The sequence below is a fragment of the Oryx dammah genome, unplaced genomic scaffold (genome assembly GCF_014754425.2).
Source record: "Oryx dammah isolate SB20612 unplaced genomic scaffold, SCBI_Odam_1.1 HiC_scaffold_1, whole genome shotgun sequence".
NCBI classification, from domain to species: Eukaryota; Metazoa; Chordata; class Mammalia; order Artiodactyla; family Bovidae; genus Oryx; species Oryx dammah.
In genome coordinates, this window is record NW_024070185.1 from 64,074,364 (window position 1) to 64,092,773 (window position 18,410).

General features: G+C 43.6%; 1 protein-coding gene across 5 annotated transcripts in view; it reads left to right on the forward strand.

The window, feature by feature from the left end:
• The window catches only part of INVS (inversin), a 132,564-nt gene that overhangs the window by 95,359 nt on the left and 18,795 nt on the right, over positions 1–18,410 (forward strand). For all 5 annotated transcript variants that reach the window (XM_040239054.1, XM_040239040.1, XM_040239070.1 and 2 more), the window contains one exon: positions 10,762–11,048. In XM_040239054.1, coding sequence (XP_040094988.1) covers positions 10,762–11,048 — 287 coding nt within the window. The remainder of the gene's footprint in view (positions 1–10,761; positions 11,049–18,410) is intronic.

Sequence of the window (18,410 nt, forward strand, 5' to 3'; positions counted from 1 at the left end):
CACCCAGTTCAAGCTCTCATGATGTTCAAGTTCCTTCAATGGGAGGTTGTACTGTGTCCTCAAAAAGTCAAGTGACAAGGAGTTCTGTGCCTCTAAGGCAGCACATTTCATTAGTGGACAGTTCTGTTGCTGGTATTCTTGCCTGGAGAATCCCATGGACAGAGGAGCCTGGTGGGCTACAGTCCATGGGGTCACAATGAATTGGACATGACTGAGTGTCACACTGTTGGCAGAAGTTCTTTTCTCCCTTTTGATCTTGAGCTGCCCCTTGAAGCAAAAGAGAAGAGTCTAAATCCTCTTCCATAAACCAACTTCCAGATAATTAAAGAAGGTGCTCCTGATACTCGCACTCCAGTTCTCTTTCTCACTTTGTAATAGATCCGCTTGCAGCCTGCTCCCCAAACATCTTCCGTTTGTCAGTGCCTTTCTTCAGGGTTGACCCTTAGGTCTGAATATTCTGCTCACCTGTGGTCTGATACGTGAGAACACTTCCATCATTCCACTCTCTGAGCCTCAGTTTCTCAATGAAAAGAAAATTTTTTAGTTCAGGACAGGTTTTGGGCTCCATGAATGCCCTGAAACTGTAGGCAGTATTTTGTATATTACGAGTTCATATACATTTGGTGGGAGGAGAGGATCTGTAGATTTTTATCACATTCTCTAAGATGGTTCATGAATCACAGAAAGATTTTTTTTAAAAATTGAACTAAATGATATCTAAAAGGTTCCTTCCAGCTATAACATTCTGTAAGTCAAAGGTCCTAAAATGCATGACATTTTCTTATTCCCTTGAAAGGAAGTCAAAGACCAAATATTACTAAGCCTGTGCTTCAGCAACAATGAAGACATAGAATCTGACAGACACCACCCCAGCCCCCATCCAATGCAGTACCAACTGAAAAGGTTAGAGCCAAACCTTTTCTGTCTTCTGAGGTAACCAGTTTCCTCTCACTGAAAATGTTCCAGGATAAATTGAATTATCATCTCTCCAGGATAAATATATAAGGAATTTTAAAAACTATATAAAAGAGCCGGTCTCTCAGATCTCTTCTGAGTCAAGGATTCTATGAGAGCTGTGCCCTCTGTCTGCCTGAAATAACCTTCTCTCACTTCTCTCCTTTCTCCCTTTGACATTATTTCTATGTAACCTTTTTCTTCTCTTCCAGTTTAATTAGTCTCCCACATCCCCAAGCCCCAGCTCGGGGTTAATACTTCTGTTTTCAGTTTAGTTCAGTTCAGTCGCTCAGTCGTGTCTGACTCTTTGCAACCCCATGAATTGCAGCACACCAGGCCTCCCTGTCCATCACCAACTCCTGGAGTTCACTCAGACTCACGTCCATCAAGTCAGTGATGCCATCCAGCCATCTCATCCTGTGTCGTCCCCTTCTCCTGCCCCCAATCCCTCCCAGCATCAGAGTCTTTTCCAATGAGTCAACTCTTCTCATGAGGTGGCCAAAGTACTGGAGTTTCAGCTTTAGCATTATTCCTTCCAAAGAAATCCCAGGGCTGATCTTTTCAGGATGGACTGGTTGGAGCTCCTTGCAGTCCAAGGGACTCTCAAGAGTCTTCTCCAACACCACAGTTCAAAAGCATCAATTCTTTGGCACTCAGCTTTCTTCACAGTCCAACTCTCACATCCATACATGACCACAGGAAAAACCATAGCCTTGATTAGACAGACCTTTGTTAGCAAAGTAATGCCTCTGCTTTTGAATATACTATCTAGGTTAGTCATAACTTTTCTTCCAAGGAGTAAGCCTCTTTTAATTTCATGGCTGCAGTCACCATCTGCACTGATTTTGGAGCCCCCCAAAATAAAGTCTGACACTGTTTTCACTGTTTCCCCATCTATTTCCCATGAAGTGATGGGACCGGATGCCATGATCTTTGTTTTCTGAATGTTGAGCTTTAAGACAACTTTTTCACTCTCCTCTTTCACTTTCATCAAGAGGCTTTTTAGTTCCTCTTCACTTTCAGCCATAAGGGTGGTATCATCTGCATATCGAGCTTATTGATATTTCTCCCAGCAATCTTGATTCCAGTTTGTGTTTCTTCCAGCCCAGGGTTTCTCATGATGTACTCTGCATATAAGTTAAATAAGCAGGGTGACAATATACAGCCTTGACGTACTCCTTTTCCTATTTGGAACCAGTCTGTTGTTCCATGTCCACTTCTAACTGCTGCTTCCTGACCTGCATACAGATTTCTCAAGAGGCAGGTCAGGTGGTCTGGTATTCCATCTCTTTCAGAATTTTCCACAGTTTATTGTCATCCATACAGTCAAAGGCTTTGGCATAGTCAATAAAGCAGAAAGAGATGTTTTTCTGGAACTCTCTTGCTTTTTCCATGATTCAGCGGATGTTGGCAATTTGATCTCTGGTTCCTCTGCCTTTTCTAAAACCAGCTTAAACGTCAGGGAGTTCACGGTTCATGTATTGCTGAAGCCTGGCTTGGAGAATTTTGAGCTTTACTAGCACGTGAGATGAGTGCAATTGTGCAGTAGTTTGAGCATTCTTTGGCATTGCCTTTCTTTGGAATTGGAATGAAAACTGACCTTTTCCACTCCTGTGGCCACTGCTGAGTTTTCCAAATTTGCTGGCATATAGAGTGCAGCACTTTCACAACATCATCTTCCAGGATTTGAAACAGCTCCACTGGAATTCCATCACCTCCACTAGCTTTGTTCGTAGTGATGCTTTCCAAGGCCCTCTTGACTTCACATTCCAGGATGTCTGGCTCTAGATTAGTGATCACACCATCATGATTATCTGGGTCGTGAAGATCTTTTTTGTACAGTTCTGTGTATTCTTGCCACCTCTTCTTCATATCTTCTGCTTCTGTTAGGTCCATACCATTTCTGTCCTTTGTCGAGCCCATCTTTGCATGAAATGTTCCCTTGGTATCCCTAATTTTCTTGAAGAGATCTCTAGTCTTTCCCATTCTGTTCTTTTCCTCTATTTCTTTGCATTGATCGCTGAAGAAGGCTTTCTTATCTCTTCTTGCTGTTCTCTGGAACTCTGCATTCAGATGCTTTTAGCATGCGTCATATCTAGAATTCAGCATCTTCAGGAGTAATGAGTCTGATTTCCCAACTAGATTGTCAGTTCCTGGAGAGCAGGGATTGTGTTAGGTACCTCCATACTTCTAGTGACTTAAAGCCCTTGATATGTTTCTTGTTCTTCAGTCACTAAGTCCTGTCTGACTCTTTGTGACCCCATGGACTGTAGCACACCAGGCTCCTCTGTCCTCCACCATCTCTCAGAGTTTGTTCAAATTCAAGTCCATTGAATCGGTGATAACGTCCAACCATCTCATCCTCTGTCCCCATGTTCTCCTCCTGCCCTCAGTCTTTCCTAGCATCAGAGTCTTTTTCAATGAGTTGGCTCTTTGCACCAGGTGACCAGAGTATTGGAGCTTCGGCCTTAGTCCTTCTAATGAATATTCAGGGTTGATTTCCTTTAGGATTGACTGGTTTGATCTCTTTGTTGTCCAGTGGATTCTCAAGAGGCTTCTCTGGCACCACAATTCGAAGGCATCAATTCTTTGGTGCTCAGCCTTCTTTATGATCCAACTCTCATATCCCTATGTTGTTACTTGGTCAGTGATGTCTGACTCTTTGCGAGCCCTTAGACTGTAGCCCACCGGGCTCCTCTGTCCATGGGATTTTCCAGGCAAGAATACTAGAGTGAGTGTCCATTTCCTTCTCCAATATCCCTGTGTGACTATGGAAAAACCATAGCTTTCACTAAATGGACCTTTGTTAGTGAAGTGATGTCTGCTTTTTAATAGCAAGCATGTAATAATAAAGAATCTGCCTGCAAAGCAGGAGACCCAGGTTCAATCCCTGGGTTGGGAAGTTCCCCTGGAGGAGGAAATGGAAGCCCACTCCAGTATTCTTGCCTGGAGAATCACATGGACAGTGGAGCATGGCAGGCTACGGTCCATAGGGTCATAAAGAGTTGGACTTGACTGAAATGACTTAGCACGCACGCAAGAGAGGCTTGAGAGATGTGATTAGTATGGCTTCTATAGAAAAAGAGGTTGTATGGTTTCAACAATGAGCATTTCCTGAAAATATCATCAGGCCCAGCCCTGTAACTCCTAGATGGTGAGGCATTCATGTCACACCCACATTTCTTCACTTCCAACCAGAACCAGTGACAGCTTAACAGCTTTCAGTTCAGTTCAGTTCAGTCACTCAGTCATGTCCGACTCTTTATGACCCCATGAATCACAGCACGCCAGGCCTCCCTGTCCATCACCGTCTCCCGGAGTTCACTCAAACTCATGTCCATCGAGTCAGTGATGCCATCCAGCCATCTCATCCTCTGTCATCCCCTTCTCCTCCTGCCCCCAATCCCTCCCAGCATCAGGGTCTTTTCCAATGAGTCAGCTCTTCTCATGAGGTGGCCAAAGTACTGGAGTTTCAGCTTTAGGATCATTCCTTCCAAAGAAACCCAGGACTGATCTCCTTTAGGATGGACTGGTTGGATCTCCTTGCAGTCCAAGGGACTCTCAAGAGTCTTCTCCAACACCACAGTTCAAAAGCATCAATTCTTCGGCGCTCAGGTTTCTTCACAGTCCAACTCTCACATCCATACATGACCACTGGAAAAACCATAACCTTGACTAAACAGACCTTTTTTGACAAAGTAATGTCTCTGCTTTTCAATATGCTATCTAGGTTGGTCATAACTCTCCTCTTGATTACTTATATTGATATAGTGCTTTATAGCTTACAAAATCCTTGTACATTAAACCCTTACAATAACTCAGTAAACAAGGCAACTGTCCTTAAACTCATTTCATGCAGGGGATGATAATACCAATTAACTTGCCTGAAATCACTCAGCCAGTAAGGGAGGAGGTTGGCACATGGATCTCAGTCTTACCCTAAGCCAGGGTTCCTGCCATGGCTTGGTTCTGGGGAACACCCCCCAGCCATGCTTATGCAGTAGGCTCTCCAGATCTGATTGGCTGGCATGGAAGGGCTCTCCTTCTTTTCTCTGACTTACATGCAATATATAACTGTTGGTGCCAAAGGTCACCAGGCCCCCCATCAGCTTTTGTCTTAACCCAGCGCTTACTCAGCTGTGCATGTTGTTTCCGATGGCTGTTAAGAGAGTGGCACCAAGCTGCCACCATCAATTCTGCAACATTGTTCAGGAAAAATCTTATGACTCAGAGCTAACCTAGCAGAGCATACCAGTATCCTTCTAAATCCTTGGGAAAGTTAAGAAAATTAGTTGGCCCCAACCAGGACTATGACCAAGAAAGTCACCAGGCAAATCCAGGTGTAATCAGTGCAACAGCAGGACACACTAACTTAACCTTTTTTTTCTGTGGAAACCATTTTAATCACATCTCTCAAACCTCTCTTAGTCCTATATTCATGGCACTGGCAACTTGAGTACTCATGAATGAGAATGAGCCTGCTTTATTTCTGTGGTGTCTGGCAGAATTACTTTATTTTTGATGAAACTGGACAACTATTAATACAGCTCTCTGTGGAAGCCACACCGTGGGGTAGGGAAAAAAAAACTCCATCAACTTCTAGGACTTAAACTTTCCAGACCCAGAGGCAAGAATGTGCCGTCTTGTGCAAACAGATGCATCCAATGCTGAGATGCTGAAGCCGTGGAACGTTCAAGTCGTTCAAGTTACTGCCCTTGACCTAGTTCTCTGTACAACAAGCAATCTTTTGATAATTTGGTTTCTTTTTTCCTTCTTCTTTTTTTTATTGAGGATAATTGCTTTACAATGTTGTGTTGGCCTCCGCCACACAATAAGGGGAATTAGTCACAACTACACATGTCTCCTCTCCCTCTTGAGCCTCCCTCTCCTCTCCCACCCACCCCTCTAGGTCATCACAGAAAGCCGGGCTGTGCTCCTTGCGTTCTATTGCAGCTTCCCAGTGACTCTGGTTTACACGTGATCGCCTATATGTCACTGGTGCTCTCTCAGTTCTACCCTACCTCTCTTTTCCCCACTATACCCACAAGGCTGTTCTCTGTATCTGCCTCTCCATTGCTTCCTTATAAATAGGTTCATCAGTACTGTTTTTCTAGATTTCATATATATGCATTCATATACAGTATTCGTTTTTCTCCTTCTGACTTCACTCTGTATAACAGGCTCTAGCTCCATCCACTCACTACAACTGACCCACATTCATTCCTTGGAAAAGTTTTCAGTTAGCAATAACTGCAGCTCGGATAAACCTCATTGGCTATGATGATAACTGCCACAGTGCAGAGCTCACTTGGTTTCTTATTGGCTTTTTTTTTTTTTTTGCTGTTGTCATCTAGGCTGCTCATTTGTCAGGTCCTCTCCTTGGGTCTTAAATCTGTCTTGGGAGAGTTCTAGGGTATATCTCTGCGCCACCACAGCCCTTTGGAGATTTGCACCAGCAAAGTGTGCTTCTGGTCTTTTTTCCCCTGGGTGAAACAACCCTTGGTTCCTCTAGCCCATCCTTTGGAGACCCTCTTCACCCTGTGGTGGACAGCACCTGAAGCAGATGTCAGAGATCTGATCCCTGGTTGGCTTTCTCACATTTTTATACTGTGAGCCTCTAGGGAGTGGTTCAAATTGCTCTAGAAAGACAGTACAAGCCAGACTAATTGGCGGCCCATCAGAAGCTGTTGTCTGGCTGATTTCTCTCAGAGAAAAAGGGGAGGAAAATGTGGGACTGGTTAAGATTCTGCCATCTTAATAAATGTCCAGCTAAAATGTTGCTTGCTGTGTCATGGCCAGGATTTTTTTTTTTTTTCCTCTTTAAATTTTCATGTAAAAGTAGAATAACTTTAGTTTGTCCTCTTTTATTTGTTTCTTGAACTTTACAAAAATAGGTCAAGTGTATAGCATGGCCCACCCTGAACATTAAAGATCTTTGACTGTCTGAAATAAATTAGTCAGAGAAAACACACTGAAATTTTAGGATAATTATTAAGTCTAAGAGTTTAAGACTAAAAGCTAAGCTAGAAGCTAGCTTGAAATGCTGTTAATGGTTACTTTGATGTGATGTTGCCACTTTCTTCTTATGACCCAATTCATTTTTTACATGATAGAAGAAGATTGAAATTTTTACAAATGATTTTTTGAGGTGAATTTTACAGGAAGAAGTAAAGCTGCCAAGTCCAGCAAGTCACTAAGCTCTCTGCCTCAGTTTCCTTATCTGCCAAATAAGAGCCTGGCCTCAGTAAACTGAGATTCTTTCAGCATCTTAGACTCTGAGCCGTGGTTCTGGACCATTTTTTCCCAGGGTAACACACACACACACACGGTAACACACACAGTAACACACACACACACACGAGATCACGTTCTGTTCTCAGGAGCTATTTCCTGTGTGTGTGTCTCTGTGGTGGCGGTTGTTGCTTTTTGTTTCAAGGTGGCAGTATAGATAAAATAGGATGCAGGTCAGGCATAATTCCCAGCTCTAATCCCCTCTCCTTCTCCTCAGTGATCACAACTTTTACATCCATAACCACAGCTCTCGTGAAATGCCCATTTGTGGAATGTGTGCATTGAAAGATATTTTTAAGTGCAAAATGCATCAGTTTTTGAAAAACATTAATTCTGTTCATCAGCTGAGGGTGTAATTATATATTCTCCTGGTTCCATTCTTTTTCCCGGCTTACTGAGTTCTACCACAATGAAAAACCAACCCCTCTGCAAACCTCCCCCTCCGGAGGAGTCTTAAAAAGGCAGAGTTCCCCACATGCTGGCCAGCTTGATCACTCTGAAAGGCTGGGTCACCTGTTTGTCCCGTGGGTGTCCTCGTGGGAGGCCCAGAAAGGTCTGCAGTGACAAAGTTTGCCCCCCAGGGCTAATTGTACAGCAGCTTCTTGGAATTGAAAAAGAGAGCTATTTGGTCTAAAACAAAGCGAAATAAATGACTGCTCAAATAACAAAGTCTAGGTTATCACCTCAAAGGCCCCGTTGATGGCAGTGATATATCCATGCAGGTGCCAAGCTGGGCAACCCCACACGCCTGTCTGTCTGCAGGACCAACATTCTCTTAAAGCAGTTCTATTCATCCAGCCTCGTAAAGAGAGCAGCTCCCCACCTCCCTGCCAGGAGCAAGGCTGTTAGATCAATTAGCAGCACCTCTGGCACCCAGATACTTCCACCTTCTTCTGAAAGCAGGCTTCTCCCAGACAAATCACACTGAAACGGCACCGTCCATGTGAATTGCAGGCACTGAGGAGGACAGGCTCTCCGGCTCGCCTGTCGATTGCAGTGCAGCATCTGCCGGTGTCAGTGCTTGGAGAGGCCTGTAACAAGACTCCAGCTGAATGAGAACGTTCCAGCGGCGCTGCAGTCAGAGCGACCCCCCGGAACACTGTCTCTGGGGCGGCACCCAGTGGGAACCTATCAGGAGGGCTTCACAACACAGGCCAAGAGACGAGTTGAGTTGACCAGGCTTTCTATTTAAGTGGGACTCAGATATCTGTAGTCTGGTCTTCCCTGTCCCTTGAGATATAAATAAACTTTGTTTCAAATTGCACAGTCTATGGAAATCTGAATTCTGTGACTTCCTGGGGGCTTGGGGTCTCTGTCTCAGCTCTTGCTTCTGTGTCTGGGACCTTAGCCCTGCAGCTTTCAGATTGCTTATGAAAAGGCATGTATGAGCATGGGACCTTCCAGAAAGCTGGTGTCATCAAGAAGACCCCATTTCAGTTAACAGTCCTCATGAGACTTGCCTGTTCTCTTAAGCTTTGCTTCTCAGGGTGTGGTCAGAGGCCCGATAGTACCTGTATGACCTGGGTGCTTGATAGAAATACAATATCTTGAGCCTGACCCCAGGCCTGGCAAGTCAGCATCTAGGTTTTACCAAGATCCCAGGAGATTCCATTCCTTAAAGTATGTGAACCATGGATCTAAAGTCCTTGCCTGTCCCCTCACCCTGGGCAGATTCTCTGTCCCACCCTTGCTCCACGCAGTACCCAGTCTTTTCTCTTTCTTCCCCCTCCATTCTCTCTCTTGTTCTTTCATCTCTTCCCTCCCTGTCAGGAACTACAAATAAATTCTTTGTATCCTGACAGATCAGGCCTCTTCTCTGGAGCCTCAGAGTCAGTCATCACCTAGGCCCTGAGGGTCTCACCTTCTACCAGCTCTCAATCCTGTCCTCAAGCTTATTAAAGTATTTGTCTAAACAAGGCCCCCAGCTAAGAGGGACCCTGATACCAGATACTCTGATAAAAGAAATCTCTCCATCTCAGTATAAAACACAGCCCTGATTTTATCAAGACATTCCAAAAGTGAAAAGTGAAGAACTGTTGGTCACTCAGTCGTATCTGGCTCTTCGTGACTCCGTGGACTGCAGCCTGCCAGCCTCCTCTGTCCATGGCGTTCTCCAGGAAAGAATACTGGAGTGGGCAACCATTTCCTTCTCCAAGGGATCTTTTCGACCCAGGGATCAAGAGCCTAAGTCTCTTGCCTCTCCTGCTTTGCAGGCAGATTCTTTACCATTTGAGCCACTGGGGCTTTCACAAGACATCCAAACAGACTCTTAAATCAGTTCAGGATTATTAGCTATCATATAAGCGCTTCTCAGTGGCACTAATGGTAAAGAATCCACCTGCCTGTGCAGGAGACACAAGAGACTTAGGCTCAATCCCTAGCTCAGGAAGATCCCCTGGGGCAGGAAGTGACAACCCACTCCAGTTTTCTTGCCTGGAAAATTCCATGACAGAGGAGTCTGGCGGGCTACAGTCCATGGGGTTGCAAAACTGAGCACACACATGCACACACACAGAGCTATCAGACAAGCCTTAGACTTGGAGAAACCGAGTCTTCGACAGGAAAGTGACTTATTCAGGGTCTTTTTGCGTAATTTTTTCATGTAATCGTTAAGGTTTGCCAGTGATCTTTTTAGTGAATAGAGAAGATTAAAGGTTATCCCTATGCTTATCATTCTCAGTTGCATTCTGATGTACTTTCTGGAACAGGAGAACAGAGGGTAGTTACAGCTCTGGGGATCACAAGCTTGGGGACACACCATGGGATCCTGTTGTATCTCACCAAACAGTTTCATGTCATGTGTGTCCCAGCCGGGCACAGGTTGACTGGTAAGGTTCTTTCCAGCTCCATCATCCTTTCAGATACAAAAGTCAGGAATCTGTGACATTGTGAATTACCAAATGCCCCCTGTGTTGTGTCCTACTCTTTGCGACCCCATGAATCGCAGCACGCCAAGCCTCCCTGTCCATCACCATCTCCCGGTGTTCACTCAGACTCACGTCTTTGAGTCAGTGATGCCATCCAGCCATCTCATCCTCTGTCGACCCCTTCTCCTGCCCCCAATCCCTCCCAGCATCAGAGTCTTTTCCAATGAGTCAACTCTTCACATGAGGTGGCCAAAGTACTGGAGTTTCAGCTTCAGCATCATTCCCTCCAAAGAAATCCCAGGGCTGATCTCCTTCAGAATGGACTGGTTGGATCTCCTTGCAGTCCAAGGGACTCTCAAGGGTCTTCTCCAACACCACAGTTCAAAAGCATCAATTCTTTGGTGCTCAGCCTTCTTCATAGTCCAACTCTCACATCCATACATAACCACAGGAAAAACCATAGCCTTGACTAGACGGACCTTTGTTGGCAAAGTAATGTCTCTGCTTTTGAATATGCTATCTAGGTTGGTCATAACTTTCCTTCCAAGGAGTAAGCTGTAGCTCCTTTTAAAAATCAAATCTCACTCAAGAGTACTTGAATAGGTAACGCTCTGAATTTTTTCCTCTTTGCCCTTGGTTTTGTTCCCAGGAAACGAGAAGAAGAAAACAAGCGGAGAGAGGCAGAACAGCAGAAAGGAAGGCTAAGCCCAGATTCCTGCAGACCCCATGCTGCTCTCTCTCTGCCCAGCACTCAAGCTGAGCCCCACAGACAGAGCCGGGCCCCCAGCAAACAGCCCCCCTGCAGCGACAAGGCCCAAGGCCCTGAGCGGAAAGCCTGCAGACGGTCTCCAGGTAGAGTGTCTCCAAGCAGAGCCCCCCAGAAGGAGCAGCAGCTCTCCTCAGACTTGCAGAGAACAGAACCCAGAAAACCAAATGGTAAGTGTATTGCCTTGCGATTCAGTGCTAACCCATGGACTGTGGGTTCTTTTGTTTCATATTATTTAGACCATTTACATTTGAGGTAATTATGTCAGCACTTAAGTCTGCCACTGTATCATTTATTTTCTGTTTATTTCTTCTGTTTCTCTTTTCTTCCCTTCCTGTTGTATTTCCTCAAATTCTTTCTTAGCTTGGGATTGTTATATAGCAGTCCCCTTACCCATGTTAATTAAAAATGCCTCTTATTTTTTAGCCCTCAGAGTGAATGCTCCTTCCTCTGACACTCATGCATTCCCACCAATGAAGCTTTTTCCCTTCTGTATGCTCCCACAGCTTTCCTGTGCATCCCTATTGTAAAGATCATCAGCTTGCACTGTCATTGGATTACTGGCTTACTTGTCTGTTTTTTCCACTAGACTACACAACCTGTAAAATCAGGATTGCTTCAGTTATCTAATGCTGTGTAACAGACTACCCTAAAACTAAGTGATTTACAGTAACAGTTTACTATTTCTCGTGATTCTGTGGGTTGGTCTCGCAGTTCCTCTTCAGGTATCATCTACACTCACTCATGTGGCTACATTCAGGTCGAGGTCAGTTGAATTGGTTGGTCTAAGATGGACTGACTTGAATATCTGGCAGTTGGTGGTGGCTGTCAGCTGGGATTCCTTGACTCTTTTACATGGCCTTTCATCCTCGCATAGGCTAGACTGGCTTCCTTACACAGGGGTCTTGGACATCATTCTAACAAAGCACAGGAAAAAGCTATAAGACTTCTTGAGGAATAGGTTCAAGAATTTTGTTGATCAAAGCAAGTTGTATGACCATCCCAGACTAAATAATATAAAGAAATAGAATCCATCTTTGCATACTAAGATGGGAGTAAGTTTTGGCTATTAAACAATCTGTCACAGTTACTTTTTGGTCACAGATTATTCACATTTCTCCCACATGTAAAATGTTTCATCCCTTATCTTAGGACCCAAAAATCTCATCCCAGTTAACACATCAAGTTTGAAGTCTGGGATCTTGAGACCTGTGTGAGATCTTTCTGATTCAGAGAACAGTCAAAAAGAACACACGTTGGCCCACACATGCATCCAATAAGCAATGGTGAGATAAGACCAATCCCAGGTGGCTCAGAGGTAAAGAATCCACCTACTAGTGCAGGAGATTTGGACTTGATCCTTGGGTTGGGAAGATCCCCTAGAAAAGGAAATGGCAACCCACTCCAGTATTCTTGCCTGGAAAATTTCATGGACTGAGGAGCCTGGCAGGCTACAGTCCATGGGGTCACAAAGAGTCAGACACGAATGAACAACTGTGGATGCACACAAACCACAATAGATACTCCTGTTCCAAAAGAGGAGAAATTGGTACATAGCAGTCACTGCTGCTGCTGCTGCTGCTGCTAAGTTGCTTCAGTCATATGCAACTCTATGCGACCCTATAAACTGTAGCCTGCCAGACTTGTCTGTCCATGAGTGTTCTCCAGGCGAGAATACTAGAGTGGGTTGCCATATCCTCCTCCAGGGATCGAACCTGAGTCTCTTATGTCTCCTGCACTGGCAGGTAGGTTCTTTACCATAGCACCACCTGGGAAGCCCTCTTTCTCTCCACACCTTATCATATGCAGCTAAAAAAATCCATTTGATATTTTCTTCAACATTCCTCCTGGAAAACTCCTAAGCCATATCTATAAGTTCATTAGGTATATTTTCTGTCTTCCAAGTTACTGCAGGTTGCCAGTTGTCGTACTACTGAACTACATGGTTCACTTTTTTCCAGACTCCTGCAGCAACTCCTATAGCAACTTCCTATAGCACTTCTCTGCTGCTGCTGCTGCTAAGTCGCTTCAGTTGTGTGTGTAACCGACTCTGTGTGACCGCATAGACAGCAGCCCACCAGGCTCCGCTGTCCCTGGGATTCTCCAGGCAAGAACACTGGAGTGGGTTGTCATTTCCCTCTCCAATGCATGAAAGTGAAAAGTGAAAGTGAAGTCGCTCAGTCGTGTCCGACTCTTAGCGACCCCATGGGCTGCAGCCTACCAGGCTCCTCCATCCATGGGATTTTCCAGGCAAGAGTACTGGAGTGGGGTGCCATTGCCTTCTCCAGTCTTCACTAATTAATAGTTTCTTCATTGTCTCTCTAACCTCTGCTCACCAGCCAGTCCCAAAGTCAGTGCTTTGGGTTTTTGCTAGGCCAGCAAGCCTCTTTTTTAGGTATCAGTCTCTGTGTTGATTATCTCTAGTGCATTAACACCCCACCCTCCAAACTAAATGGCTTAAAACAATGCTTTATTATTTCTCATAGTTCTGTGGGTTGGTTAGGCAGTTCCTCTACTGGATCAGCTGGGCTTGCTTTTGTAGCTGCTAGAAGGGTGGTCAGGCTAGAAAGTCCCAATTTCTTCCTTCACATTTCTGACAATTGGAGACACCACCCTCATAGCAGAAAGTGAAGAGGAACTAAAAAGCCTCTTGATGAAAGTGAAAGGGGAGAGTGAAAAAGTTGGCCTAACGCTCAACATTCAGAAAACAAAGATCATGGCATCCAGTCCCATCACTTCATGGGAAATAGATGGGGAAACAGTGAAAACAGTGTCAGACTTTATTTTGGGGGGCTCCAAAATCATTGCAGATGGTGATTGCAGCCATGAAATTAAAAGAGGCTTACTCCTTGGAAGAAAAGTTATGACCAACCTAGATAGCATATTCAAAAGCAGAGACATTACTTTGCCAACTAAGGTCCGTCTAGTCAGGGCTATGGTTTTTCCAGTGGTCATGTATGGATGTGAGAGTTGGACTGTGAAGAAGGCAGAGCACCAAATAATTGATGCTTTTGAACTGTGGTGTTGGAGAAGACTCTTGAGAGTCCCTTGGACTGCAGGGAGATCCAACCAGTCCATTCTGAAGGAGATCAGCCCTGGGATTTCTTTGGAAGGAATGATGCTAAAGCTGAAACTCCAGTACTTTGGCCACCTCATGCAAAGAATTGACTCATTGGAAAAGACTCTGATGCTGGGAGGGATTGGGGGCAGGAGGAGAAGGGGACGACAGAGGATGAGATGGCTGGATGGCATCACTGACTCGATGGACGTGAGTCTGAGTGAACTCCGGGAGTTGGTGATGGACAGGGAGGCCTGGCGTGCTGCGATTCATGGGGTCACAAAGAGTCGGACACGACTGAGCGACTGAACTGAACTGATTGGCGATTGGTGTCTCAGTTCTCTTCTACATGCCCTTTCATCCTCCAGTAAGTTAGGTCATCTTACTTTCATACTGTTCTCAGAGTGGTGTCCTGAAAAAGGAAAGCAGAAGCCACGGGACCCTTTGAGGCCTGGGCTCCAGAACTATCACATCCCTTCTACCACATTCTGTGAATCAGAGCAATTCACAAGGCCAGCCTAGTTCAAGAGAGTGGAGACATAGACATATTACAAAATCACATTTGAAAGGTGAGTGGATCCTCAGATGGGAAGAATCCTTGGCCATTAAACAGTCTATCAGAAGGACCAATATGTCTCTCACTTCTATATCCCAGCAGGGTATTGGGCACATAAAAGACATAATAAGCATTTGTTGAATATATATCTGTACAGTACTGGCTAAGTGCTTGAGATTCACTGGGTATGACTGGTGGGAGTGTCAGTGGCCCTTACATTTGGAACATGCACAGTGGCTAAGGCAGCAAACTCTGTTTGCTTACCTCTTTCCTTACCCCAGTTATGTATATTCAGTTATTTACTATGTCATCATTTAGAATCTTGCCTGGAGAATCCCAGGGACGGCGGAGCCTGGTGGGCTGCTGTCTATGGGGTCACACAGAGTCGGACACGACTGAAGTGACTTAGCAGTAACAGCAAGGTATCTCAAACTCAACCTGTCCAAGATAGAATTGAATGACATATTCATCCATCTGTATGTCCATCCCAGGAGTAAAATCTAATCATTTTCTTCTTTTCCTTTACCACTCAAAATCCAGTCTGTCACAGCTCTTGTCACCTTTACTCCCTAAATACCTTCCAGATCCGTTCTCCATATCTCATCTACTACTGCCACATGGACTAGCTAACGCTTGCTTACCTTCGTCTCTGTCTTGGACTATTGCAGTAACTTCCCAGCTGGCCTTACTTATCTACTCTGATTCCTCTAATCCATTTTCTTCTCAATATGTGAGCATATCAGTGCCTTCAAACGTGAAATCGCATCAAAGCCTTGTAATCAACACTTCCCCATGGAACCAGGTTCCTTTTGTTGGAGATGGTAATAGAAACCAAGATCTGAGTGCTAGGTGTGTATACCACTGTTGGACTGTCATTGCTCCTAAGCCCTTCAACAGAGAGAACTGAGAAATATTTATATCTATTTGGCATCTATTTGTGTATATCACACACACACTGTTTTCATATCAGTACCTCCAATTGCATTTGACACCACAGATTTTATTCTAGCTTTTATCTTTTTTATTTGAAATTTTTTTCTCCCAACTGACAGATCTGGCTTCAGTTATCTGTGATATATATGCTTATTTGTTCAATCCCATTATACACCTAAAGTAGTTTTAGAATTGCCATCCCATACCCCTTTGAGAAATAAATTTACTAACTAGAGCTCAGTATTTTCATACATTCCGTAGTCTTAGAGTACTCAGCCAAAATATGATTTTACAAGTTACTTTGGTAAGTTCCCTTCTCCACATTTTAGTGTGGTTACCTCGTCTATTTGTAATAGTGTTAGTTTTATTTGTTATTATTTTTATTCCATCTTGGGTTCTTTCCCACATCCTAGCTGATTCTAATTGCTGTTTTTTGGGGTTCTTTTTGGTAGTGGGGTACTTTTTATTTAAACAGAAAATGACATTTTCTCATAATTATAAAATTAGTTAATGTATGTTACCAAAAAATTTTAAATCAGAGAAAAGAACAAAGAAGAACAAATAAAAATTCTAAAAATAAACAAAAATGTTTTTTAAAAATCTTAAAGGTAAACAATTATACAAACCCTTATAATTTTTTTAAAATCAGAAAATTGTGGACATCCTCTTTTGAGGTATTCTTATATAATTTCTTTGTTTTCAATAAAAGTGTTAATAGCTGCTTATTATTATATCAGATTATGAATACAGCATGCTTTGTTTAATCGTGCCTGTGTTGGAGAATATGTAAACCAAACAGCTTTTCATATAAGGTTTTGTGTTTATCTCTAATATTTATAGCTCTTTAAACTTGCTGCCAAACTTCTTACCAAGAAGGTTGAAGAAGTTTGTTCTACCCTTTCAAAAGCTAAAACCAAAAAACTCTCTCTAAACACTTAGGCAAATAATGGTTTTACTAAATCCTAGTTAGAAAGATGAAATTTTGTCATATTTTTGTTGGCTTTGTGTATTTATTTTCTGGATTATTCACTAACATCCTCTGTCAATTTTTATATTAGTAACCTTTCTCTCTCATATATAATAAACTTTTTTGCATATGCTATAATTCTGTTTCATTTTTTTCTTCTGAGATTTTCTCTTTGTGGTTTTATGCCAAGAAAACATTTTTCTCACTTTAAAATAAATACATATATTTTCTAATTTTTAATATCACATTCAATTTGTTGTATAGTGAGTTTGTAACCGAATAGTTTCTTTTTAGAGAATAAGTGGTCATGCCAGCCATAAACACTGAGCCATCTGGAGCTACTCTGCTGGCAGCAGGCTTGTGAACAATGGCTTCTGGAGAGCATAGCGTTGCTGTCTGGGGTCATGCCCAGGGTCTGTGAGCACCTCATCTAATTCAAAATGCCATCTTTATTTTCGTAAATGGGAATATTTTTAGCTTTCCGTTCTTTCTCACTGATCCGTCTCTACTAATACCCAAATCACATTATTTTTATCATTATTAATTAGTGTGTAATAATATCTATTAATCATAGTCTCTTCATTATCTGTCTCTTAATGATAGAGTTTAATGGCACCCCACTCCAGTACTCTTGCCTGGAAAATCCCATGGACTGAGGAGCCTTGTAGGCTGCAGTCCATGGGGTCACTAAGAGTCGGGCACGACTGAGCGACTTCACTTTCGCTTTTCACTTTCATGCATTGGAGAAGGAAATGGCAACCCACTCCGGTATTCTTGCCTGGAGAATCCCAGGGACAGAGGAGCATAGTAGGCTGCCGTCTGTGGGGTCGCACAGAGTCGGACACAAGTGAAGTGACTCAGCATCAGCATCAGCATTGCTTTTTAAAAAAGATTTCTGCTTACCTATTTTGGGCTGTGCTGGGTCTCCATTGCTATGCGGGCTTTTCTTAGTTGCAGCAAGTGGGGCGACTCTCTAGGTGTGGTGTGCAGCCTTCTCATTGCAATGAGAGATGCACTGCAGTCGGCCACTGCATTGGCTTCTGTTGTGGAGCACAGCTCTGGGGAGTGCAGGCTTCAGTAGATGCAGCCCTCGAGCTCAGTAGTTGTGGCTTCCAGGCTTTAGAGCACTGGCTCAATAGCTGTAGCACAAGGGCTTAGTTGCCCCGCAGCATATGGGATCTTCCTGGATCAGGGATTGAATTCTATTTCTCTTGTATTGGCAGGCAAATTCTGAACCACCAGGGAAGCCCTAGAGTTTGCTTTTTAGAGAAGTTTTGAGTTCACAGCAAAGTAGAGCAGGAAGTACAGAGAGCTGCCATATACTCCTATTCACAAATGCATATATTCCTCCATCATCAACACCCTACACCAGAATAGCACATTTGTTAACAGTTGGTGAACCTACACTGACACATCTACTTCTGCTTCATTGACTACACTAAAGCCTTTGACTGTGTGGATCACAACAATCTGTGGAACATTCTTAAAGAGATGGGAATACCAGATCACCTTACCTGCCTCCTGAGAAACCTGTATGCAGGTCAAGAAGCAACAGTTAGAACCAGACATGGAACAACAGACTGGTTCCAAATAGGAAAAGGAGTACGTCAAGGCTGTATATTGACACTGTGCTTATTTAACTTATATGCAGAGTACATCATGCAAAATTCTGGGCTGGATGAAGCATGAGCTGGAATCAATATTGCTGGGAGAAATATCAATAACCTCAGATATGCAGATGACACCACCCTTATGGCAGAAATCAAAGAGTAACTAAGGAGCCTCTTGATGAAAGTGAAAGAGGAGAGTGAAAAAGTTGGCTTAAAACTCAACATTCAGAAAATGAAGATCATGGCATCTGGTCCCATGACTTCATGGCAAATAGATGGGGAAACAATGGAAACAGTGACAGACTATTTTCTTGGGCTCTCAAATCACTGCAGATGGTGACTGCAGCGATGAAATTAAAAGACACTTGCTCTTTGGAAGAAAAGCTCTGAAAAACCTAAACAGCATAT